Source organism: Zonotrichia leucophrys, chromosome 4 (genome assembly GCF_028769735.1).
Source record: "Zonotrichia leucophrys gambelii isolate GWCS_2022_RI chromosome 4, RI_Zleu_2.0, whole genome shotgun sequence".
Classification (NCBI taxonomy): Eukaryota; Metazoa; Chordata; class Aves; order Passeriformes; family Passerellidae; genus Zonotrichia; species Zonotrichia leucophrys.
Window position 1 is genome coordinate 30,552,825 of NC_088173.1, and position 21,447 is coordinate 30,574,271.

At 43.5% G+C, this 21,447-nt stretch overlaps 1 protein-coding gene across 10 annotated transcripts in view; it reads left to right on the forward strand.

The window, feature by feature from the left end:
• The first annotated feature begins 1,863 nt into the window (after positions 1-1,863).
• The window catches only part of EPHA5 (EPH receptor A5), a 194,012-nt gene continuing 174,428 nt past the window's right edge, over positions 1,864-21,447 (forward strand). For all 10 annotated transcript variants that reach the window (XM_064711003.1, XM_064711008.1, XM_064711004.1 and 7 more), the window contains exons 1-2: positions 1,864-2,123; positions 16,826-16,890. In XM_064711003.1, the coding sequence (XP_064567073.1) occupies positions 1,997-2,123; positions 16,826-16,890 (192 nt within the window). In that variant the 5' untranslated portion in view covers positions 1,864-1,996. The remainder of the gene's footprint in view (positions 2,124-16,825; positions 16,891-21,447) is intronic.

A 21,447-nucleotide genomic window follows, 5' to 3' on the forward strand; every position in this document is an offset into this window, starting at 1 on the left:
TGTTTCCTAGAAAATTAAGATGTCACTAACATATCATCTGAAATGCCTCTAAATTATAAGTCTGGCAGTCCAAACAGCAGTTAGTGACTGTCAAACAGCACCGAAAATCGGGAGCACACAGCAATTTGACATGAGATTCTGTTAAGAAACTTGTCTAGCTACAGCAGCCTTGCCCCTCGTCCAGCAGAGGTGCCCATCCAGCTTGCCATTTTACTTGCTCTTTGTCATCTGATCTTTTTTACTGTGCTAGCAAAGTGTTTTTTCTGATGTCTTTTTTTTCCTGCATTGTCCCAATTTCTGGATGGCAAAACTTAACCATTGCTTTTGCAGATGGCAAATCCCTAGAAATAACTACACCCCATGGTGCTACTCCCCTCCTTAACCTGACGCAGGCCTGGGGTCAGACATTCTCAGCTGTGATTTATTCCAGCTGAGGATCCAGTCGTGTTCTATTTAGAGGGGCTGTGTGATAGCAAACCTCCTTTTAAACTTTGGACTCGGAAGGTATTCAAATAGTGAAGATTTGAGGCAGTGCTGTGAAGAGATGCATGCCACACTCTTCATCTGGCTGGTAACTCTACTGTCATACCTTGCGTAAAGTAACAGTCCTTGCCTTGTCCTCCTGGTGGCAGTAAAAATGTTGAATAGCCTGAGGTAGAGAATCCTCTTGCAACAGGAGCCAACACTTGTGAAAATAATAGGCATGAACATATTCCATATGTTTATGGAAGTAGCAGAGGTGCATATGTGGTGTAAAGACACAGAGAAACACGCTGTTTGGCTAATAAGGAATGAAAGATGAGTAATGTCAGTGTAGAGAGCTATGTTATCTGAAATTCCCCAGTTGAAAACTACTTGTCCTCTTCAAACTAGCTTTGGGGATTGTATATTTCAATTACAACTTGCTCGGAACCCTAGTCTTGAACGTTGCACCTTGGAGAGAGAGGGAGCATTTTGCAGGTGCTCAACTTTTGGTTAAGCTTTTTATAATATAAATCAACAGGAGTTAAATGGAGGAGGAAGCACGAGGTGAGCACAAGGTTAACCTTGTCTTGCTGCTTATGCACCTGCAAAGCTGAGTTTGGTCTTTATTGGCTCATCTGGAAAAAGTTTCCTCAAGCAAGGAACCAATATGAGTGAATAAACCTCCCAGAATTAATTTCTTTGGAGGATTTTTTTTTTTTTTTTTTAGAGAGATGGCCTGGCTGACAACTAGGGTTCTGAAAGGTAAAAAACATGTCAGTGTAGAAGTGTTTGAACAATACTTATGGGCACATAGTGTAATTCTTGGGAATGGTCCTGAGCAGGGCTAGGAGTTGGATTTGATTATCCTTGCGGATCTCTTCCAATTCAGCACATTCTGTGATTCTCTAAAACTAGCTGTGCTGGATTCAGAGCTGTGCTCTGGTGGTAGCTTGGGGTAAAATACACCTGAAACTCATCTTTCTGTCGGCTCCATTACGGAGTTTGTGGCATTTTTGCTTACCTGGCCAGGGGTTAGCCTTCCTCTCGGGCTCGCCACCTTGTGAGATCGCGGCTTTCCCGGCTCTGGGCTGTGGTGTGCTGGGCTGGGTGTGTAGTTTTGGCACCGTAACCCGTGGCTGCTGCGGGGAGCTCTGGTGTTCCCCGTCCCCCGAGCGGGCTCCAGGGGCGCCGGGCAGGGACAGCGCTGCCGCCGCTGCCTCGCACGGGCACCGCGGGCTGCCAGAGCGGACATCGGTGGGGTGGTCCCCGCTGCTCCCCGGCTCCGGAGGCTCGGGGGGCGCCGTCCCCCGCACACGGCAGCGGCGGCGGGTCCGCCCCGTCGGGGGCGTCTCCGCGGCGGCGCGGGGCCACCTCCCCATCCCCGCCCCCTGCCTCCCCAGTCGCGGCGGCGGCTGGACGGGAGCGGAGGGAGCGAGTGCATCGCGCTGCCAGCCCGCCCCGTCCCGTCCGGAGCCGGCCCGAGCGGGCAGCGCTGGGGGAGCCGCCGCCCCATGCGCTGAGCGGCGGCGGGATGGGGCCGCGGGGCTGGGCCGGCCGCGCCGGGGCGCCGGCTCCCGCTCGGACGTGCCTCCTGCCGCTGCTGCTGCTGCTGCTGTGCGCCGCGCTCCGGAGCCTGCGGGCCAGCCCCGGCAGCGAGGGTGAGCGGACACGGGCGGCCGGGCCGTCGGGGCAGCGCCCACCCGGGAGGGCGGCCGCCCGGCCGTGCGCGGCTTCGGACTCGGCGGATTCAATTCTGGGACATTCTGGGGGAAGTGGAGATGGGCTGTGCCCCTGGGAGGCGGGTGCCGCGGCGGGGATGCCGGTGGGGCAGGGGGCTCCCGGCGGGCAGGCTGGCACGGGTGGGTGTGCACAGATGCCTGGCACGGCAGCGGGTGTTGCCCTCTGCGGGGATGGATGTGTGCGGGCGGTGCGCACGGCGGTGCCGGCTCGCCGTGTGCCCCGGGAGTCGCACAGGTGCATCGGAGCCGGGGCTGGCACCGGGGAGTTCGCACGGGGCAGGGGAGGCTCCCGGTGCTGAGCCCTGCGAGCGCTGGCCGCAGTGCGCTTACTTCGTGGCTTAAAACACACGTATAAAAAGGAGATGAAGCCGCGGCGGTGGCGGTGTGTAACCCGCAGCGGAGCGCGGCCGCTGGGGACGGATTTTTTTATGCCTTTGATCTCTGTGAGGCCAATGGCCAAAAACGCGTCCGGGCTTCTTGTCTAGCAGGATGCTTCCAGTCTTTGAAATTGACTGGAATTTTTTTCTCCGTGCGTGGTGTGGACACTGCTTGGGGCTTTCTTATATTTTTGGATCCGCGGGCAGGCTGTAATGTGAAAGCAATGGGTGGAGAAGTTCAGCATCTGCAGGGGATGCCAGCGGCTCGAAGCAGGCTGGCGTCGTGATGCACCGTAATTATTTGTGAAACTCCTTTAGAAGGAGGAGGAGGTATGCAGGGGTTTGTAAAGGAAAACCGTACCAGAATTTCAAAGATGTGGCCTGAGGTAACCAGCTAACTGTAATTTATTTTCGAGAGCGAGAATAATGTGAATTGCAGTTTTCTTAAAAAAAAAAAAAAAAGTGCAGAGGAAGGGGGAGATGCTGTTCCTCTGTGTACAAAGATATCTAATGTTCAGGAAGTGCATTGGTTTGGGAGATGATTGAATTGGTTTGGCTTTGCCTTGGTTAGATAACAGTGGGCCCAATCCTTCTGCCCCCATGCAATTTCAGATGATTTCACCCATGGGAGCAATGCTGCTGAGATGGCGTGGCTGATTGAGAGGGGCTTTCCCTGTTCCTCACCTTCGTTTTAGGAAGCATGCTGTCCTGTGTGAGCCCGTCTGCCATGATACCGTGCTGAGAGACCAACAGATGCTCCGAGCCCCTCTCAGGCATCCCTGCCAGCTCTCGGAAAAGCTGGATATTACTGACTGAGTCAACGGGACCATTTGCCGAGCACAGAGGTGCCTCTGCGTGAACAGGCAGCTGCAGAATAGGACTTTTACACGATAGGAAACTACTGGAAAGAATTAATGAAGCTCCCTGCAAATGGCTTAGTGGCATCTTTACAGGGAGGTTGCGAGGGAATATTACGGTAATGACGAGCAGCGTGAGCGCTTGCTTCACGGTGTCTCTGCTGCTACTTTTCTCACTGCTGCTCTCTAATTTCCACCTCCTCAGTAAATGCAAAGCTAAAAAGCTGCTGCTAGGAGGGGTCTGGCTGTGGACCTGAACTTTTTTTCAGGGAGCGCTGTCCTTCGCTGCGAGGAGATGTATTTGTAAACAAGCGTTATTTGACAAGTGCCTCTCGCAGCGAGCCTCCTTTGCCAATTGCCAGGGAGCAGCTCGGTGCCTGGGAATGGCTCGCCCTGCCATTCCATACTGCCTGCAGTGCCTGGAGCCCAGGGCATGAGCAGCCTCGGGCAGGGAAGCCCTCCTGTGCGAGCTGACTCTTGTCCCCAGTTTGGGTTTGGACTTGGCTGCTTCTGGGCTCTGATGGGAGAGCTTCTCCCTTCTGCTGGCTCAGAACTTTACCTTTGCTGAGATGGAGGTAGCCATCTTAGACCAGTGAAAAATGTTTTCAAAAGTTGGTGGTATTGGATTTTCTATGTTTATTTTTGATTTATTATCACTCATCCTACTCAGCGTGGGTAAACAGCTAGCCAATAACCTGTGCTGTGTAGGCATGGACCACATCAGTAGTTGCATAGATGATGACAAATTATCAGGATAATTTCTTTCTTTACCCCTGCCTTGTGTTTTTGTTTCTCTAAATCTGACTGTAAGTCACAATGACTTTGTGGAATAAAATACATGCAGTTAACAATTCACAGTATGTGATGCTCTATTTTACCCTCTAGTGGAGGGAAGTTAGGGGAAAATGCTTTAAAAAATCTAAGTTATGATTCAGAGGGGGGAAAAAAGTAAATTCATTGGTTTAGTTCCTTATCATGGAAGTAGCTTTTCCCATGAGTTTCAGAAGCTCCTGCCATTTTTATGGAGAAGTAGTGAGTGCCCAACCTCTATCACAAATCTAGTCACTTTCATAGATATATCCAAAAATGGATTGAAGGATATAATTGGGAAAAATGAATTCATTTTTCTCCAGCCTTTCCTGTAATAGCAAAATAAAACAGATTTTTATTTTAATCACCTTTCCTCAGTTTATATGTTAAAAGCAAAACATGTAGTGAAAGAAGAAGGCTCAATACCATTTCATGCATTTTCAAGTGTTGTTTAGCCATTATTTTTAACTCTTTAGCAGAGCTCATTGTTAAAACCAGATACTTGCTTTGAGTAATGTTTAAAATTCAGAAATTAGTCCTGATGAAAATATTCCAAAGAGTGCCCTGAAAGCATAGTGCAATTTTGTGAAGTGCTGGTATTCCAGAAGTGCATGATTGCTGTAAAATGCACTCCCTATGACCACAGGGTCCGAGGGGCAGCCCTGCAATATGCCACTGGGCTTCCTGCACTGCCTTTGGTTTAAAAATGCATGTGTTTTAAATCTTTCTGTTGTAAGTACTAGGGTTTGGGAAGTGGCTTGTATAAATTATTTATGTGAAACACAATGAATGACTGATTTGGTTGAAGACTCCCCCCTTTCACCCTAAACTATATGATTTGTTACACATCCCCCATGGATTTGAAGAGGTTTGCAGATCACATTTGGTTGTCACTTAGATGACCTTAAAAAGTGTCATGTGCGCAAATTATTAAAATAATGGAGTGTGTTATATCTGATTGCTTGTAACAAAGTAATTCCACAAGATATTTGCATAATTGTAATTAAATACAAAGTATATTTCATTTTTGGGCTTTTCAGCATAAGTGCTGATGAGGCAGTGCTTAACAATGAAGTGTACTGTTAAGCAAATCAAAAGAAATGCAGTTTGCAAGAATAACATTGACTTAAATAGACAGAGGTGAGAAAGGCAAAATGGATCTTTGGAGTGTGTTGTGTTTGTTTTAAGACTAGAAGGATATTATTATTTTTTATGAACTCCTGCTTTGCTCCTTTCCCTCTTAATTGTTTCAGGGCTTTTTGAAGCTTGCTTTATCTCAATGTATCATTTGTTATTTGAATGAATGAATAAATTAGTACAATTAAAGGGGTGGGTCTGGTGCTGGCAAAAATAAAGGAAGGTTGTAATTTGCAAATTATTCGTGCCAGAGCCTGAAATGAGCCTACCTGTTCTCAGTGTGTTGATTTGTGTGTGTATGTGTTGTCTCATAGTGGTATATAATTTCTGTCTCATGGCACACAGATAAATGCATATTTAGCTATAACATCACAATATTTATCTTTAATTAGTGAATTAAGTCTTTTTCAGGAGGTTTTTTTTTTTTGGTGTAGTAAAAGCAGGTGGGAAAATAGTCTTAATTTTCATATCAATGTATATAAATTAGTCTAATGCTTCAGATAAAAATACACATTATGAGAACATTCTGCTTATTAGGTTGTACTGCTTGGCTTAGTATGTCGTGCATTCACACAACTATAGGATTTTGTGTCATTCTGTAGGTGTTGAGTGCTGCTGGCATGCATTTGCCTTGTGCATGCAGAGCAGGTAGGTGTGGACACATTTCAGTGTGCTCACAGTGCCTTAAGGAGGCTGTAAGGAGTTATCAGCTCTGTATTTGGTGTATTGCAATGGTTCCCTGTGTGCTTGCCATGAGAGCAGAGCATAGCCTCAGTGCCATGTGTTTATTTTACTCACTGGAGTAGTCCCATTAACTTTTAAATTTACTGCAGTGGAATTACTGGTATGAGGAAGGACAGCTCATGTCTAATGGTCTTTTTGGGATCTGTCTGATGTGTGATTTATGGCTTTTCAAGGGGTTTAGAATGACTCAGTCGTGGCTTTAAAATGGAACTACTATCCTTTTGACAGTAAAACAACATTTGAAACTCAGCACTTTTAAGTATATGACTAAAAGCATTGCTGCCTAATGACACGTTTTAAAAATGGAAATAAACAATGGCAAAGATTGACTCCAAGATAGTGCCTGCTTCCTTTCAAAGCTCATCTTTAAAATTGTGATAAATAGTAGAAAACAGTCAACTGTCTCAAACAGTAACTGACTGCTTATAATGTAGTAAATTTTGATACTATAATTTGATGTATAAAGCAGCTATTTGAACATCAATATGCAGAGGGGTTAATTCCATGGAAGGAAGGGAATTTATTTGGCTTGTGTGACAGATTCTTCCCCCTCCACTGTTAACTCTCCCACCATTGCCTCACTTTTTAGCTCCAGTATACAGTCCGGTTCCATGTCTGCTGCTCTTTTTCTGCTAAATAAGAAAACAAAATCTTGCCCATGGTGAAATGTTTATTTTTTACGCTAAAAATTACAAAGCTTTTTGCAGCAGGCTTGAGGGACGCACAGGTGGTGAGGTAAGAGCAGGATTTCATAAAATCTGGCAGAAGTTGAAAAGATGGGACAGGTTTTGACGTGGTGCCCTGCGCTCTGTTCTTGCTGGTTTTATCCTTTATTGTTCAAAGGATTTCCATGCTGCTTCTGCATGAATCCTGGTGTCCAGCATGTGCTGAGCAAGCTCAGAGCCCTTGACCTGGGAAAGTCCAGCTGAATTAGCTCATCTCAGTGATGGTGTTGGACCCTGTTGGCTTTAGGGTCTCGAGCAGACACGGGTCTGTTAGATCCCCCAGTCTTTCTGACTTGGAGCTGCATTTCTAGAGGTCCCTTCCTGTCAGTGTGCATGTACTCAAGTGGAGATGAGCTTTAAGCATTGCTCAGGGATGTCAGGGAAATTAGGCCCTGCCCCAAAATAAGAAGAAAACAAGCTCTTTTTGCAATTTAAAAAAATATTCTCACTTCCTCTTCAGGAATAAATTGAAGTCTGTATATGGAATAAGGGCGAAATGAGAGAAACCCCAAACACACACAGATTGGTCACTTTGTAGAAGCACTGAATTTCTTAGTTAAGTGCTTGCTTTTATGGAGGAAAAAGTACTCACTCAGCTCTTCAGTAGGTACTCAGCCTATTACTGTCCATTAAAAATGTTTAAAAAAGAATGTTGTTCTTCTAGTAAAACATGTAAACGCAGAATTGAAATCTGTCACAAATGCACCTTTCTGAGTAACTAACTGAGTAAGTGCTGCTGAGAGATGAGGCCTCATTTCAACCCGATGGACTTGAGCTGGGTATTTTTCTTTACTCAGAGAATGGTGCAGAAATACTGTGTTAATTATTGCATTGGAACGAAAAAGATTTTTTTCAACTTTCTCTTCACTAAATTGGTTTTCTTTGATCTCTGCTAGAAAAACTGATGTGTATTTAAAAAGCTTGTAGAGAATTCTCTTTCCTCTGAAAATATATTTTATTTTTAAGATGTGCCTGTTTTTTGGCACAGGCAGAATGGAGAGCTGGATTGTCCTTTGTTGTGCCTGTCCCTCACTCGGCTCTGTGACTAGCTGGACATTGAGGTGATAGGTGAAAGCATTTCCTGCCCCAGCTGCTTTCACAGCCAGCTGTATTGGCAAACCTGAGCACTGGCCTTCAGTAGCTTAAGCTCTCTCCAGGGATTTGTTACCCTTTGAGTTGTCTCTTTGACCTATTATATCTCTCACAGTCTCAGTTTTGGTATTTGCTATCTCTTTGGTCAGTGCATTATCTGAACCTCTCCGAAGGTTTAATGCACATATCCTCTTGGAGGTGGAAAGCAATTATCCCTGTCTCCTGCAAGGAAGCTGCTCCAGAGCAGGCAATCAGGAGGAGGAGATGCAAGCACTGTGATCCATGGCACCTGGCTGCTGCTGGGTGTAGTAGGTGATGGGTGAGTGGCTGTTTGCAGAGATGCTGAGCATATTGCCTGCTGTGGACAAGGATGCTGCTTCTGCCTTGCAGAGAGGGCTGAAGATGCTTTGGGCCAGAATAATTGCCATGGGAACATTTCAGTGGGTGCTGTTTCACTGGGAGTGGTGTTGGTATGAAAACACGCTCCTTTTCTCTCCCTCTTGCCTGGCATTTGAGTGGTGCAGCAGGTGTGTTAGGAGCACTCTGACCAGGTAGGGGTGCTCAGGTGACCACTGGCTGGAAGGATGAGTGATGCCTCCTGGAGAAGGTGATGCTATGACAACAGATCTGGGAATTCCCCTGTGAGCTGATCTGGCATCCCTGAGGAGGAAGGGGATCCCTGCTCCTTGTCTTCTGGCTGGCAAGCTCCTGAGAATCTGTTCAGCAAACTGTGCATGGACAGCAAACAGCACCCTCAGAAGCTGAGAGCTCCTCGGTGTAGGTGGCTCTGTAGCAGGTATTGAACCTGTAGGAGAGGGGATAGAACCCTGGTCATGCAGGTTTTCATGTCATTTTGGTGCAGGGGGCAGTATTGAAGTGTTTTGCCAAGGTGTTAACTACTGGGTTCTCTAACTTGGATCACTTCAAGTTAGAAAGGGATCAGAACAACCAATCTGAACTTAGTAATTCCCAGAGGGGATAGAGGAACACCTGAGAGAAAATCAATTATTCATCATCAGTAATGAGCATTTCTTCATGCTTCTGAGTGGACTTGTATCACTTATTAAACTGTTTGTCCCAAAACAGTGAACTACTTGGGGATATTATCTACATACCTGCTTTTTTAAGATAATTTCTAAAAATAACCCAGTCATTTTGGCTTATCTATCCTTGCTTTACTAATACTCAAAAGCAAATTCTTACTAAAATGTGTTGACAATGTGCTGTTCCCACTAGCTACCTCCACCCTCTTCCCTCCACAGAAATAGAAGGGATAAACTGTCAACCCCCCTGCAAAGCCAGTAGATCATTTTAACATTTTTTTTCCTCCCAAATGCTTGCTAAGCATTATGTCAGTTCCTCTTATTTTCTACTTGAATGAATTCAGTGGCAGCAGAGTAGTCATTATTTTTAACAGGAAGGCTTTATTGGTGGTGGACAGTGATGCCTTGCAAGTCCACTGGTGCTGAAAGCTGACAGCCTTGCCAGGCCTGGATGTACCTGTGCCAAATTTCTTCTGTTTAGATATATGCATAACAGGAATTGATCTCAATGTCTTTTAGGACACCTTTTAGGAACAGAGACCGCAGAGACTGTATGGCTTTTAGTTGTTAATTTAGGGAAGAAGGTGAGATTCCATCTCAGCCCTGCTAGCAGGTGTTTTGATTGCACTGAGAAGGTGTTGGGGTGCTAACATTCAGCTTGACTCTGTGTGTGCTTGATGAGGTGCTAGCTTTAAGCAGGGTCTTGAAGAAATTGCCTCCTTCAATGGCTGCAGATGCTTTGACAGTGGTTGGAGGCCCTGATCTGCAGGACAGCGCTGGTATTTTGTTTCTCCATGCAGGCTGGTTGTCAGGTTGCAGGTGCTGGTTGCATGTTGCTTTCAGTGGAAGCTTCTTTTTCTTTCTTCGTAGTAAAGTGATACTTGCCCAGATGGTTACCCAAAAAAGTGGTGCTGCAGCCAGCTCAGAAATCTGCTCTTGTGTTGGTACAGTGTTGTTTCCAGTGAATTTGATGAGTGAGAATGGAAGCATATTCCTGGCTTTCTTCACAGTGAATAAACCCTTTTCAGTTAAATGGTGATTTTGGTGGGAATAGGAGTGTTTACCATTAAAGAAAAGCAAAACATTCCTGAAGTTTTTAAGTTTCCAGGCACTTTGGTGTCAGGCTAATCCAACCACTTTCTTCCATTAAGTAATGTATGGTGGGAAGAACAAATGACTGCCTCTTGTTTTGACTGGAAATTTTTGTAAGGAAAAATGCTGCAGTTTTCTGGTTGTTTTATTGGGTCAGGTTATCAAAGTGAGCTTTGGGTCTCCCTCCCTGGTGCTACAGTTGGTTCTATGCACATGGGGAAAAAATGCAGCCAACCTGAAGAACTTTGTCAAAGGGCAATATCATTTCCTTGTAAACAGTGTGTTCAAGCAAATTACAGATGTAATGCAGAAATTACTGGATTAATTCTCTAGTTGGTGTTATGATTGCAATTGTCCATCTGGCCTTAAAAATCTATGAATCTGTGATGCAGATTCATTTTGGCTCTTGCTATAAAAGGGAATCATGATAACTTGGATCAGAATGAAGCCAACATAATAAAATATAAATCTGCAGTTAATATTAGTTTGCAAGTTCATTAAGTAGTGTATACTTTCCTCCTCCAGTGGGCTATAAATAATAGGTTCTGCTACAGCTTGTACTCTGATGTAGCTTGTTTCCACTGATGGAAATATTTCAGAGGCTCTTGCTTCTGTGTGTTTTGTCCCTACTCAATGTAGCTAATTAATTCAAGGCATCTACTCCCTGATGACCTTGATTTCTTTCAAGAGTTAGATTTTTTTAATTTGTTTTTGCTTTCATGGGTTATTTTCGACTTTCACTTCTTGGAGTACCTTGGATATATACTTAGAGAAACACTTTAGACGAATACTTTAGAGAAACACTTGGCACAACAGGGAAAACTGTTGGACAGTGAACCAACTGCAGCAATGAACTGCAATAAAATCAGTGAAGATTTATGAAGCAGGAAAACTTTGACCCATTATGATGATGATGGAAGAGTCCTCTGCTGTCTCTGAGTTCAGTCTTGCTAGTGCTGTGAGCCCTGGAAGTACCGGAGGAAGGACGGGGGTGTATGCATTGTAAGGGAAACGAGCCCTGTTAATGATGATGTTGGCAGCTGTGCTCCCTCCTTTGGGTGGAGGGGAGTAAAGGCATGAAGCTTGGTGGAAAGTCTGTGATGCTGTTCTTCTGATGACCTGAGATGAAGTCTCAGGTCAGATGAAGACCTCAGAAGGGGTCTTCTGAGACATGCAAAGCGCTGCTGTCACATCTTGTCCTGCACCTTGGCCTCCATCCCGCAGGTTTCACCTCGTGCTTAATTGTCAGTGAGTGTTCCTGTGAGAGGTTTCCTTAAATGCAGTTGTTCCCACGAGCTGTGAGCGTTGGGTCAGAGCTGGGGCTGCCTTGACCGCCCACAGAAAGGTTGGAGGTACATTGTGTCCTGCAGCGTGTGTGCCAAGGGGCCAGGAGCCTGGAGGAGTGAGCATGTAGGAGCATGGCCGCCTTTCACAGCGGACTTCAGCTTCAGGCTACCGAAAATAACATTCACATTCCTGTTCAATTTGTAACAATTTTATTAAAGAAGAGTTTTCCTTCAGTTGTTAAAAACAAAACATTTTTATTTAAATGTTAACTTTTGTTTCAGTTTAGTTAGTGTTAGTTGTTTAGAAATGTGCTACTTTAGAAGTCATGTGATGCCTTGAAATATCTATGCAGGCTTTCAGGAAGGTTTCTTTACTCGTGTTTGTTTTGTGATGGAAGGTGGTTTTTAGGGTCAAAGAGGATTTTATTTCCCTCCTGTTTTAGGTATATGTCAGTGGGATGAAATAAAAAGAGATTCTTATGGCTTTACATACAGCTTTATCATGATAAAAATTCCATCAGCTTTTGCTATCCTGACCATTTTGCCTATTCTAGAGCTTTTAATGTGTACTTTGGTAGAGGATGCCTTGTGGGAAACTTTAGCTTGCAAATGGTGCTACTGAAGAGCAGGATTATTCTAGTGTATGATATATTGGAAATTAGCCCAAAGACCATGGCAACTCTGAAGAGTTCAGTTTTTGTATGCCTACAGAGACTTTGCCCCAGGGTGAGCAGTGAAGGATTTCCTGGAAGATCTTTAGATTCTGAAATGGCAGGAGGATGTGTAGCTGGTAGGATCAGAAATACTCAATGTTCTAGACTGTTGGTGGGGCATTTTTGGTTTTTAGCTTGGGGGTTTTTTTCCCACTTGAAATTGGAGTGAATGAAAAAAATACCAACACTCCAGATGATCCTGCTCCAGCCCAGAGCCAAAGAGCCATGTGACTTCAGTGGTCCATGAATTGGTGGCTCCTACTTCAGGCATTGTACCATCATTTTAAGCCTGTCCTGCTTTCTCCTGGGCAAACTACTGCTGCCACATGTTTTAGGTGGCTGTGCCACTGGGGAGCTCTGCTGTGCTGGGGAGCGTTGGTTTAGGTCAGTGTTGAATTTCATGTGCTTCCTCTCAGACCCAGTCCCTGTGTAGCCATGGTTAAGCTGCTCAATGCCAGTTGTATGACCATGACAAGGACATCTGAGTAAAAAGCTATATCCAGGCTCCCTGACAGAGATTCCCAAGTGAAAAACCACTATTAATTCACCAGCTAGAGTTCAGGGCAAAGGTTTAGATCACGTCTGTTTTTACTCTAACTTGATTGCTCACCTGTAGTAACCAGCCTGTCAGAAAACAAGAGTGTATGCAAACTCCCCAGGCTATTATTCTGTATTAAAAAAAAAAAAAAAAAGGGGCTGTGGTATGACTTTAGACTTAATCATCATTTATCCTACCCTGAAGGCATGGAAGTTAATGATGATATAGATCTGTGTGGTTTTGTGTTCCCCTTGACTGAGCATTAGAAATAATTAGGGCTTGTGGGATGGATGCACTGATGGTGGAGATGAGCAAAAAATAATATATATTAACTTCCAAGTTTGCTGGCAAAGATACAGGTGCTAAGTGTGTGCTTATGGGGTCTGAGGTCTCTTGCTTTTTTGTTGAGGTAAAGCTAGCTGGTGCTGATAGAAAGGAAGTAGGTATAAAGGACTTTGGTTATTTTGGAGCCTTTTACAGTTATGGGCCAATCAGAATTGTTACTAATTTCTGAAGAGATTTTTTTTTTCTTGAGCATGGTTAGCTCTGCAGGATCCCAAGTGCTCCTGGATACAGCTCTGGGTTATGCCCATGGAGTAGGCAGTGCTGGGGCAAGTCCAGGACTCACACAGGAGCTGGCCCTAGACCTTTTGAAGTGTACAAGCCTTGCACACATAGCTGATGGTGTTCCTGAATTACCTCCTTTGGTGTCCGGAGTGTTTGGATTACTTGGTTATTAAACAGCCACAGCCAAATACATGCTGACAGTCATCACAGGTTGAATAGTGAGGAATGGTTCTGTTCCTGTTTTCCTCTCTTCCAGGTATCTATTTTACCTGCTGCTTGCTCACTGATTTTTTCCCCCAGCCTGGCCAAGTAGCATTTTTTTTGATAAAAACAATTTCAGCAAAAATCATGTTCCTGCCAGGCTGGAAGGTGGTGGGAAGAGAGGTGTGCTGAGCCTGTCTGGGCTCGTGCAGTGGGACCAGTGTATGCGTTCCAGTGACCTCTGGGCAGGGCAGGACAGGAAGGGTGCCTGAGAGAGCATCCCCAAAGTGTGCATAGCATCACTGCCATGGGGAACTCCTGCACCTGGGCTCTTGGAGAAAACACCCCTCCCTTGAAGGGGGGGATGCTGGGGCCCTGTTTTGAGGCTGCATTGGGGTGGGGTAGTGACCTGCAAATGGTGCAAGTGAAGGACAGACAATTCCCAGTGACATTTTGGGAGGCTGCTGATGGGGAAGGTGCAGACACCTTGTATCTCAACAGAGGAAGTGACAATTTGTGTTTATATACTAGAATTTTGGGGCTTCTCAAAGCAAGACATCTCTGTCCTTGGAGGTGGTTTAGGTTACTGGCTACATATATTCATCAGAGCAGATGGATGCAGTGCCGTGGTTCAGATGCTGCAGTGTGGAAGCAGCCCTGAGCAGGGTAGGTGATAGCTGCTCATGGGGCAGTCAGTGCCTGCTGTGTCTTACAGCCCCTCAGAGCCTTTCTGAGCCGTGCTGGGAGCCCCTCTGCTCTCCACAGCAGCCCAGAGCCACGGACAGCTTCAAGTCGCTTGTCACTTTTGCCTTCCTGGCACATGAGTTTTGAGTTACTGCATGGTGCCCATCAAAAGGTGTATTCCATTCTATTTATTTATGCAGAATGCAGGAGGATACAAGAGGAATTGAGTCTTTTCTAGCTGGGGATTTGGTATTCGTCTCTGCTAGCTGACTCACTAGTCAGAAAATTCCCACTGACTTGACTTAGAGTTGAATGGGCTGTATTATCTTTTCATATGCAGAAAATTATTTTGAATTGGAAGTTAATAACAGCAATTTAAAAATTGTCATTGATAGATAATACAATATTTAGTTGTATCATGTTCTTTTTATGATCTGATGTTCGAATAAAGCACTTTTTCTGCTTTTTCCTTAATTAGCGTGTCATGAAGAAGCTTGTGACATCAAACACAGCATCTAATTACATTCATTAGTAGCATCTCCAGGACAACTTTTAATTAAGTTGTACAATGTAGATCAATACTTGTTTTGCATCCATTGCAACTTAACGACAGGAATATACTGTTCTGCACAGTTTAATTACAGTGATTGTAATAGAAGGAATTTGAGCAAACCTGCCATTTTAGCAACTTCACTGCTGTCTCTTGCTTTTTAAAATAGTATACAGTTATAATATGAGACGTGTTGTTTATGTGTGTCTTATTTTGAAGAATATTTTGAGGTTATTCTTTTTATCCCAAGAAAATACAGTGTAGTTCAGAAGCACTTGGATGGCAGTGCTTGGCTTCAGCTGAAGCAGGAGAAATTAATGACCATTTTACCTGGAGACTTCATAAGGGGAAAGGCTGGGGCATAACTGGGTGACGTATCTAGTGCTAGGTGATAGCAGTAGCTTTATTTTGCACGGACTCTGGGGTGGAAAGCCACCTGATTGTATGTTTACTTACTGTGCATACAGTCCAGTGTAGTCTCTGAGTATTGCTTCCACCACATGTCCTGTAGTTTGGTAGCACTGACAGCTTCCAACTGTTTCTGCTTTTGGCAGGAAAAAGCAAGCCAGAAATGAAAACCCTGAGACACCAAATGTGTTCTTTGCTCAACATCACAAAAATATACTTGACCAGGCAGAACATGTTATGCCTTGTGGAAGTGTCCTGCATTAATACTTGCATATATTGTGAAAATACCTAGATAGGCAAATCACTTTTAAGATAAGTGTTTGCCCAATCTGAGAACTGTTTTATTTTTTGTGTTTTGGCCTGATTTTGTGTACAAGGGACTACAGCAGTCAGCCTTCAGTGCAGTACAATAATCAAGACCAAATTGATTTAGAGAACTTTTTTCTTTTTCCAAATGAAATCAGTTGCTTAGCCTTCCTTTGTTTTTAAATATTCCTTAATATTTTAGAGGAGCAAGCTTTGCAGTATAGTACTTCTGGATTTTCTTACTATGCCTCCATAAATGGTGTAACCCTGAGGGTTAGTTATGATACATGCCTTCTTCAAATTTGTGCTTACAACCTGTTTGGTTTTTTCTCTGTAGCAATCTTTAAGTACCTACATTGTTGCAATTCTAAAGAAAAGAGCACAAAACCTCAGCACTCATTTCAAGCTTGTTCTTGGTCTAGATAATCACATGCTGGATAGTCTTGAAAGTCCAATTACCAAAACTTCCAGTGAGATTTTTAAAGAGCACACAGGGTGGAGGTCAGGAATTGAAGACCCAGGGAAGTCCCTTCCTTTTCAGGAAGAACATAAGTACAAAAAGTGAGGTCTTATGCAAACAATTATACTGAGAGAAGTGAGTGTTGTAATTTGATGAAGTGTGCTATTAAAGTAGACAAAAGTTGCTCTGAAATTGAGATTTTGGATGACAATTGATGATTCAATCTTCTGCCTAGGAGATTTAGAGCCCTGGGGGCAGTAGGTGAAAGCTCAGCACCAGAAGCTGCCACTGTTTTTCTTAGCTGAATTAAGTTTGTGTGGATATAGTAACTTCTCACTTTTTACCCAATATTTCAGGTAATAAGAGAGGAAAAAATGTTACAAACTTGGGAATAGGGTTTTTTTGCTCTTTAAGGTAAATTGTTGGTTTTTGTGTGTAGAAGACAAAAGATCCCGTGCATAGCTTATAATGAAGATGTCAAAGACTTGGAGGAAATGTGGAAGAGGAAGAAAATTATATATTGCTGATGAAATGAATACTTACACATTTAATACTTAAAAAATTCTTGTTTCGTTTTTGTCCTAAGGGCCTGATTATGCCAAAAATACATGCCACCTTAGAAGAAATGTGTGTATAAACTTGCAAAGATGTTTGTGAGTGTATATTTTTACCTATATACTGTATATCTGACATATACATGTAAACACAGAGTGTGCATGATGTACTTATTCCCCTGGCAGGTCAAGGTCCTAAGAATGTGCAGGATCTGGATTTTGCAGAAGTTCAGTGCATTTGCAACTTGGTTTCTGTGGCAGATCTCAAAGGAATAAGCTAATGGATAGAGAGAATTGTTTTCATTGTATGACCTCATTGTTAGAGGAGTTATTGCACTGTTATTTTGCTTTACAGAAATTCAACTTTCTTGGTTAATTATAAACAATTTGTTTACCAGAGCCATCCATACCTTGAAATATCTGCTGAAGTTTGTAATCAGTCCATGTTCTTTAACAGTTTTTTTCTTTTATTTTCAGTGAATTTGCTGGACTCACGTACAGTAATGGGGGACCTAGGATGGATAGCCTACCCAAAAAATGGGGTAAGTCTCTGCTGTTGTTTTCTTTCTCTCTCCCAGATTATACTAATCGTTTCCATTCGGAAAGATAGACTACTGGGTTTAAAAACTCTCTAGAGTGATTTGTCGGGCAATGGAGGGAAAAAAATAAATAAAACAACAAGCTGTGACTGAAGAAATGGAGCTGTATGGCTAGGGAATTGATTTATTTATGCAGCAGAGCCAACCACAAGTATTAAAAAAATAATCATGAGTCAGCCTCCTCACTCCTCCCTCCTCGCCAAGAAAATCCATGAGGTTATTTAAATTTCTCTTCAATTATAAATTCTTGGGTTTTTTCTTGAGCCTTTGCGGTAAATGTGGAAGAAAATTTTTTGGAAGTTAGCTTCTGAAGAGCAAGATGTGGAAGATCATTGTTAGCTTTAAATGAACAAGGCTGTTCACAAATGCATCTCAGATTCATGGTAAAGTTCTGGGACCTGATAACACTGGAACAGGAGCTGAGTTCTAAGCACCTTGAAGAGCCTCTGTCCCTTACCATTTCCTATATTAAGAGCTGTTCAGCCTCAAGAGGAGACAACTGAAACAACAATGTCTGTGAGTGCAGGGAGGGTGCCAAGAGGATGGAGCCAGGCTCCACTCACTGCTGCCAAGCGATAGAACAAGAGGCAGAGGGCAGAAACTGATGCACAGGAAGCTTCACCTGAATATGAGGAACAAGTTGGTTATTGTGTGGGTGATCATGAGTTATTGTGTGAGTAACAGGTTGCCCAGAAAAGTTGTGGAATCTCCCTCACTGAAGATACTCAAGAACCCTCTAAACACAAACCTGTGCCATGTGCTGTGGGGTGGCTCTGCTTGAGTAGGGAGGTGGGACCAGATGACCCACTGTGGTCCTTTCCAACCTTACCCATTCTTGTGATTCTGTAGCGGAAAGAATCTGGCCTAATTTTATACTTGAAGTAAATAGTGGAATTTAAATGCATTAATACCCTCCAGTGTATCTGCTTGACCTGACTGCATCACACGAGCAGTCTTGGCTGTGACTTTCGGTCTCTGGTTTGGGGCATCTGCAATGCTGTACTGTGACAGAGATTTGGTGCAGTCTTCAAAGGTTGATTTCTGCACCATGCTGGGTATTCCTGTCAGTTCCTGAAAGCCATGAGCACTGTGTGAGGGTAGAAAGCATCCTAAGTTGGAAATGCTGCATGACTGAACCCTCCAACAGAGCAAGTCTCAGGAATGTGTTATTCCAGAGTTTTAGTCACCAGATGAAACAGACTGCATAATTGTCTTGGATTCCAGTTGGATTGTTATTTAGATGGTATTTGTATAAAATTCAGCCAACCTTGGAAAAAAATTATATATTAGACAGTAAATTAAAGTCTGGCTTTCCATATATTCTGTGTGGATGAAAGGTTGTGGAAATGGCAGCCTCACTTGGACAAGCTGCATGTTTACAGGCACTGGTTACAGCAGGAATGTGAAAGCTACACAAGGATCTGATTTTATTTTCAATTCATTCCAAGATCTAATCCTGTTAGGGTTAGTTTATAGCATTTTTTTTTCTTTTAATCTATTGATTTAAAGCTGAGAATAAAACTTACTCCACTTGCTTGTGTGGCCATCAGAATGGCTGGTGCCAGATATGCTGGCAGAGCAATATTTTGGTGCCATGGTGCACCATAAGGATCCCAATATCCAGTACCCAGTATTCTTAAGGGATGGTTTTATTTGTTTTTAAACTTTTTTAACATCTTCTGGTATTTTTCCTGTGGTATAAAGCCCAGTTCTGGTGTATCCCAATGCCCCTAAAAGAATATCCGTAGGAAAACAGGGCTGAGAAGTTCAGAATACTTCTGAGTCTGTATGTGTAGATGAGTAAATCAAAAGCTAACTATCCTATACATAAGCCACAACGGTATCTTTTCATTATTTAGGGAAACCTTTCTATATTTACAAGCTCAGTTTCCAAAGAGCACATCAAAGTACACTCAGGAATGCCAAATTAAAGGTTACTGACTCAATAGGGAGATTTTTTTTTTTTTTACCTTAATTAACTTCTGCTTTATGTTTAAAAGTGAATTAGGCAGTTGGTTTTCAAATTTCCAGAAATCTTATCTTAATCTTCTTTGTTTTCATGGGACATTATAAAAATCCAGGAGGTTAGTCCAACTGTCTTTATTTTTTTGTCTAATATATTTGCAGTATTTTATGAGCACTGAAAAAGGTCTTTCCAGAGTTACTTCTCTAATTGCTATTTCTGCTCTGCAGTCAGCCACTGCAGTTACACACTCTTTGCTTAATTTTTTTACAGTATCTACCAAATATTAGTATTTCAAGTCACTCTTTCTTCATGATTTGAATTTGGAAAAGGAGGGAGCTTTAACTGTCATCCGATATGGGCATTCTTGTGTGTTTTGGGGCATTCTCATACAAATTCGTTACCTCAGGATGTTCTCCTAGGGCAAATTTTCAAGGTCCCTGTATCTGTCTGCACAGTCCCCCCAAAGAAAAGGAGCAAGAATGTCAGGATGTGTCACACTTTGCTGTGCCAGAGTGTGTAGATACAAACCACGTTCTGAAGTAAGCTTTTTGAGGCATGGTGTTTCGCTGTTGCTGTGAACAATATCCTGTGGAGTGCAGTCACTATTCAACAGTGGTGCAGTTCCAGCTGAAGATACATTGGTTCTCTTCCAGTGTTGCCACTTCTCCACTTGATTTTTATTATAATCTTAACAGAACATAAATACTTTTCTTAGAACTATAAGTGCTAGAAGTAGGAGACTGTAGCGGGGCACAGTTGCTGTTAAAGAAAACAAGTGTTTAGTCTTTGGCATTGTATGGGAGTGCTTGCGAGAAATTATCTTTGTACCACAAAGGCTCAAGCTGGTAGGTTTTGAAAACAGATTTCCACATGTAAAACAAACAAACAAAATCCCACAAAAAGCCCCTACTGAGACAATTGGGATAAGAGGTCCAGGCAAGCCAAATGAACTTGCTTTTGGCAGATCCTTTGTAGATATCATAGTCTAAACTTCTATTACAGCTGTGTGCTGTGTAATTTTTGTATATTGAATGTTTAAAACATTTCATGCTCCAGAAAGGTCCAGTTGCCCTTGTTTAGTCTCTTGTTCACCTTATTTTTTCTGAACACAACGGGAAAATGTGATCTAACGTGGGAAATGAAAGCAGCATTGTATGGGAAGGAGGCTGACTCTCCAGCCTGGAAACAAATCAGGAATAAAGGTAGGCCTGTTTTGTGCTCTCATCTCAAATGAAGAAGCACTGTAGCAGCTGCAGTCCCCACAAAATCAGACCTTGATGCACTGCTGAGCAGTGTGTGCTGGCTCACCTTGTGAGAAGATTGTATGGAAAGGGAGATGAGTACTTCAGCCAAGGCTGTCCTCTGAAGCTCTGTGTCTGATGAGGCACTTACTTGGTACCACCCAAATTAAAGCCACCACCCACTTTAATTTGGGTGATGGCCATTATCCTTGCAGCCTGGTTGGCCTTCATATTTCCCATGCACTTAGAAGGTAGGAAAAATCCCCCTCTTCCTTGGAGTACTGAGGGATGCATGGGAATGAGATGACTGAAATGTGCTATGGCCAAATTGGGCTTTGAAACAGTGCCTTCTGGTGTGAAGAACCAGCTGCTGAGCAGGAGAAAGGGCTTCCTTATTTCTGCTGCTTTTCCCCGAAGGATAAGTAAATTGCAATAGTCTGGAATCCTGGCTGCCCTGTGTGGGTCCAGCAGCTTGCAGCAGTTGTGTAGTCAGCTCTTAAACTTGCATTTTATCTGTTAAAAGCATGAGCAGATTCCTGTGAGGCCCTCATGGCCATGGAGCTCAGAAAAGGGACTCTCTTCCTGACAAAACAGCATGGTCAGCATGGAAAATGCTGTCCGTTTTGTGCTCAGGTTAGGAATTGATCCTCTTATTACATGCAAAAGGGACAATTTTGATTTATTTCTGCAGCTCTTGTAAGTTTGTTTGAACTTGAAGGTGGTTATTGTAATTACCAGAGGCTATATCAGGAAAGTCTGGTCCCTCTTGTGCAGTAGGAAGCCCTCCAAGCGCATGAACAAAACCAGTCAGGTTTTCTATTAAAGGCTTGTACAGCAGGTCTGCAAAGTCTTTTCCCTCTGGACCGACTCCTGGGGCAGTGCTTGGGATTGCCCAAAGTGGGCACATGAGAGGTTTGTGTGTGCATTGCACATGGCTGTGATCCTGGACAGCTCTGACTGAAGGGCCTGTGCTTCTCTGTGCTAAACATACATTTTTGTCCTATGCAAACTCACAGTGGTAGGAACAAGAGTGAGTGCTGTGACATAAATAGTCAGGTGAGGTCAGGCAGTGTTTGTGGGCTGTATTGCATCCTCTTCCTCCCTTGACTGGGCAGGAGGCTGCGTCGTGCATTTCAGCTTGCTGCAAAGCCATAGCAGGGGCTACAGAGCAAACGCATGCTGTGCAGTTTTACTTGTTCTGGCCAAGTAAAAAAACAAGTTGGTGATTAAAATATTTTTTTTTTACTGGTTTGATTTATTCAGCAATTATATCTGATTTTTGTTCCAGCGGCC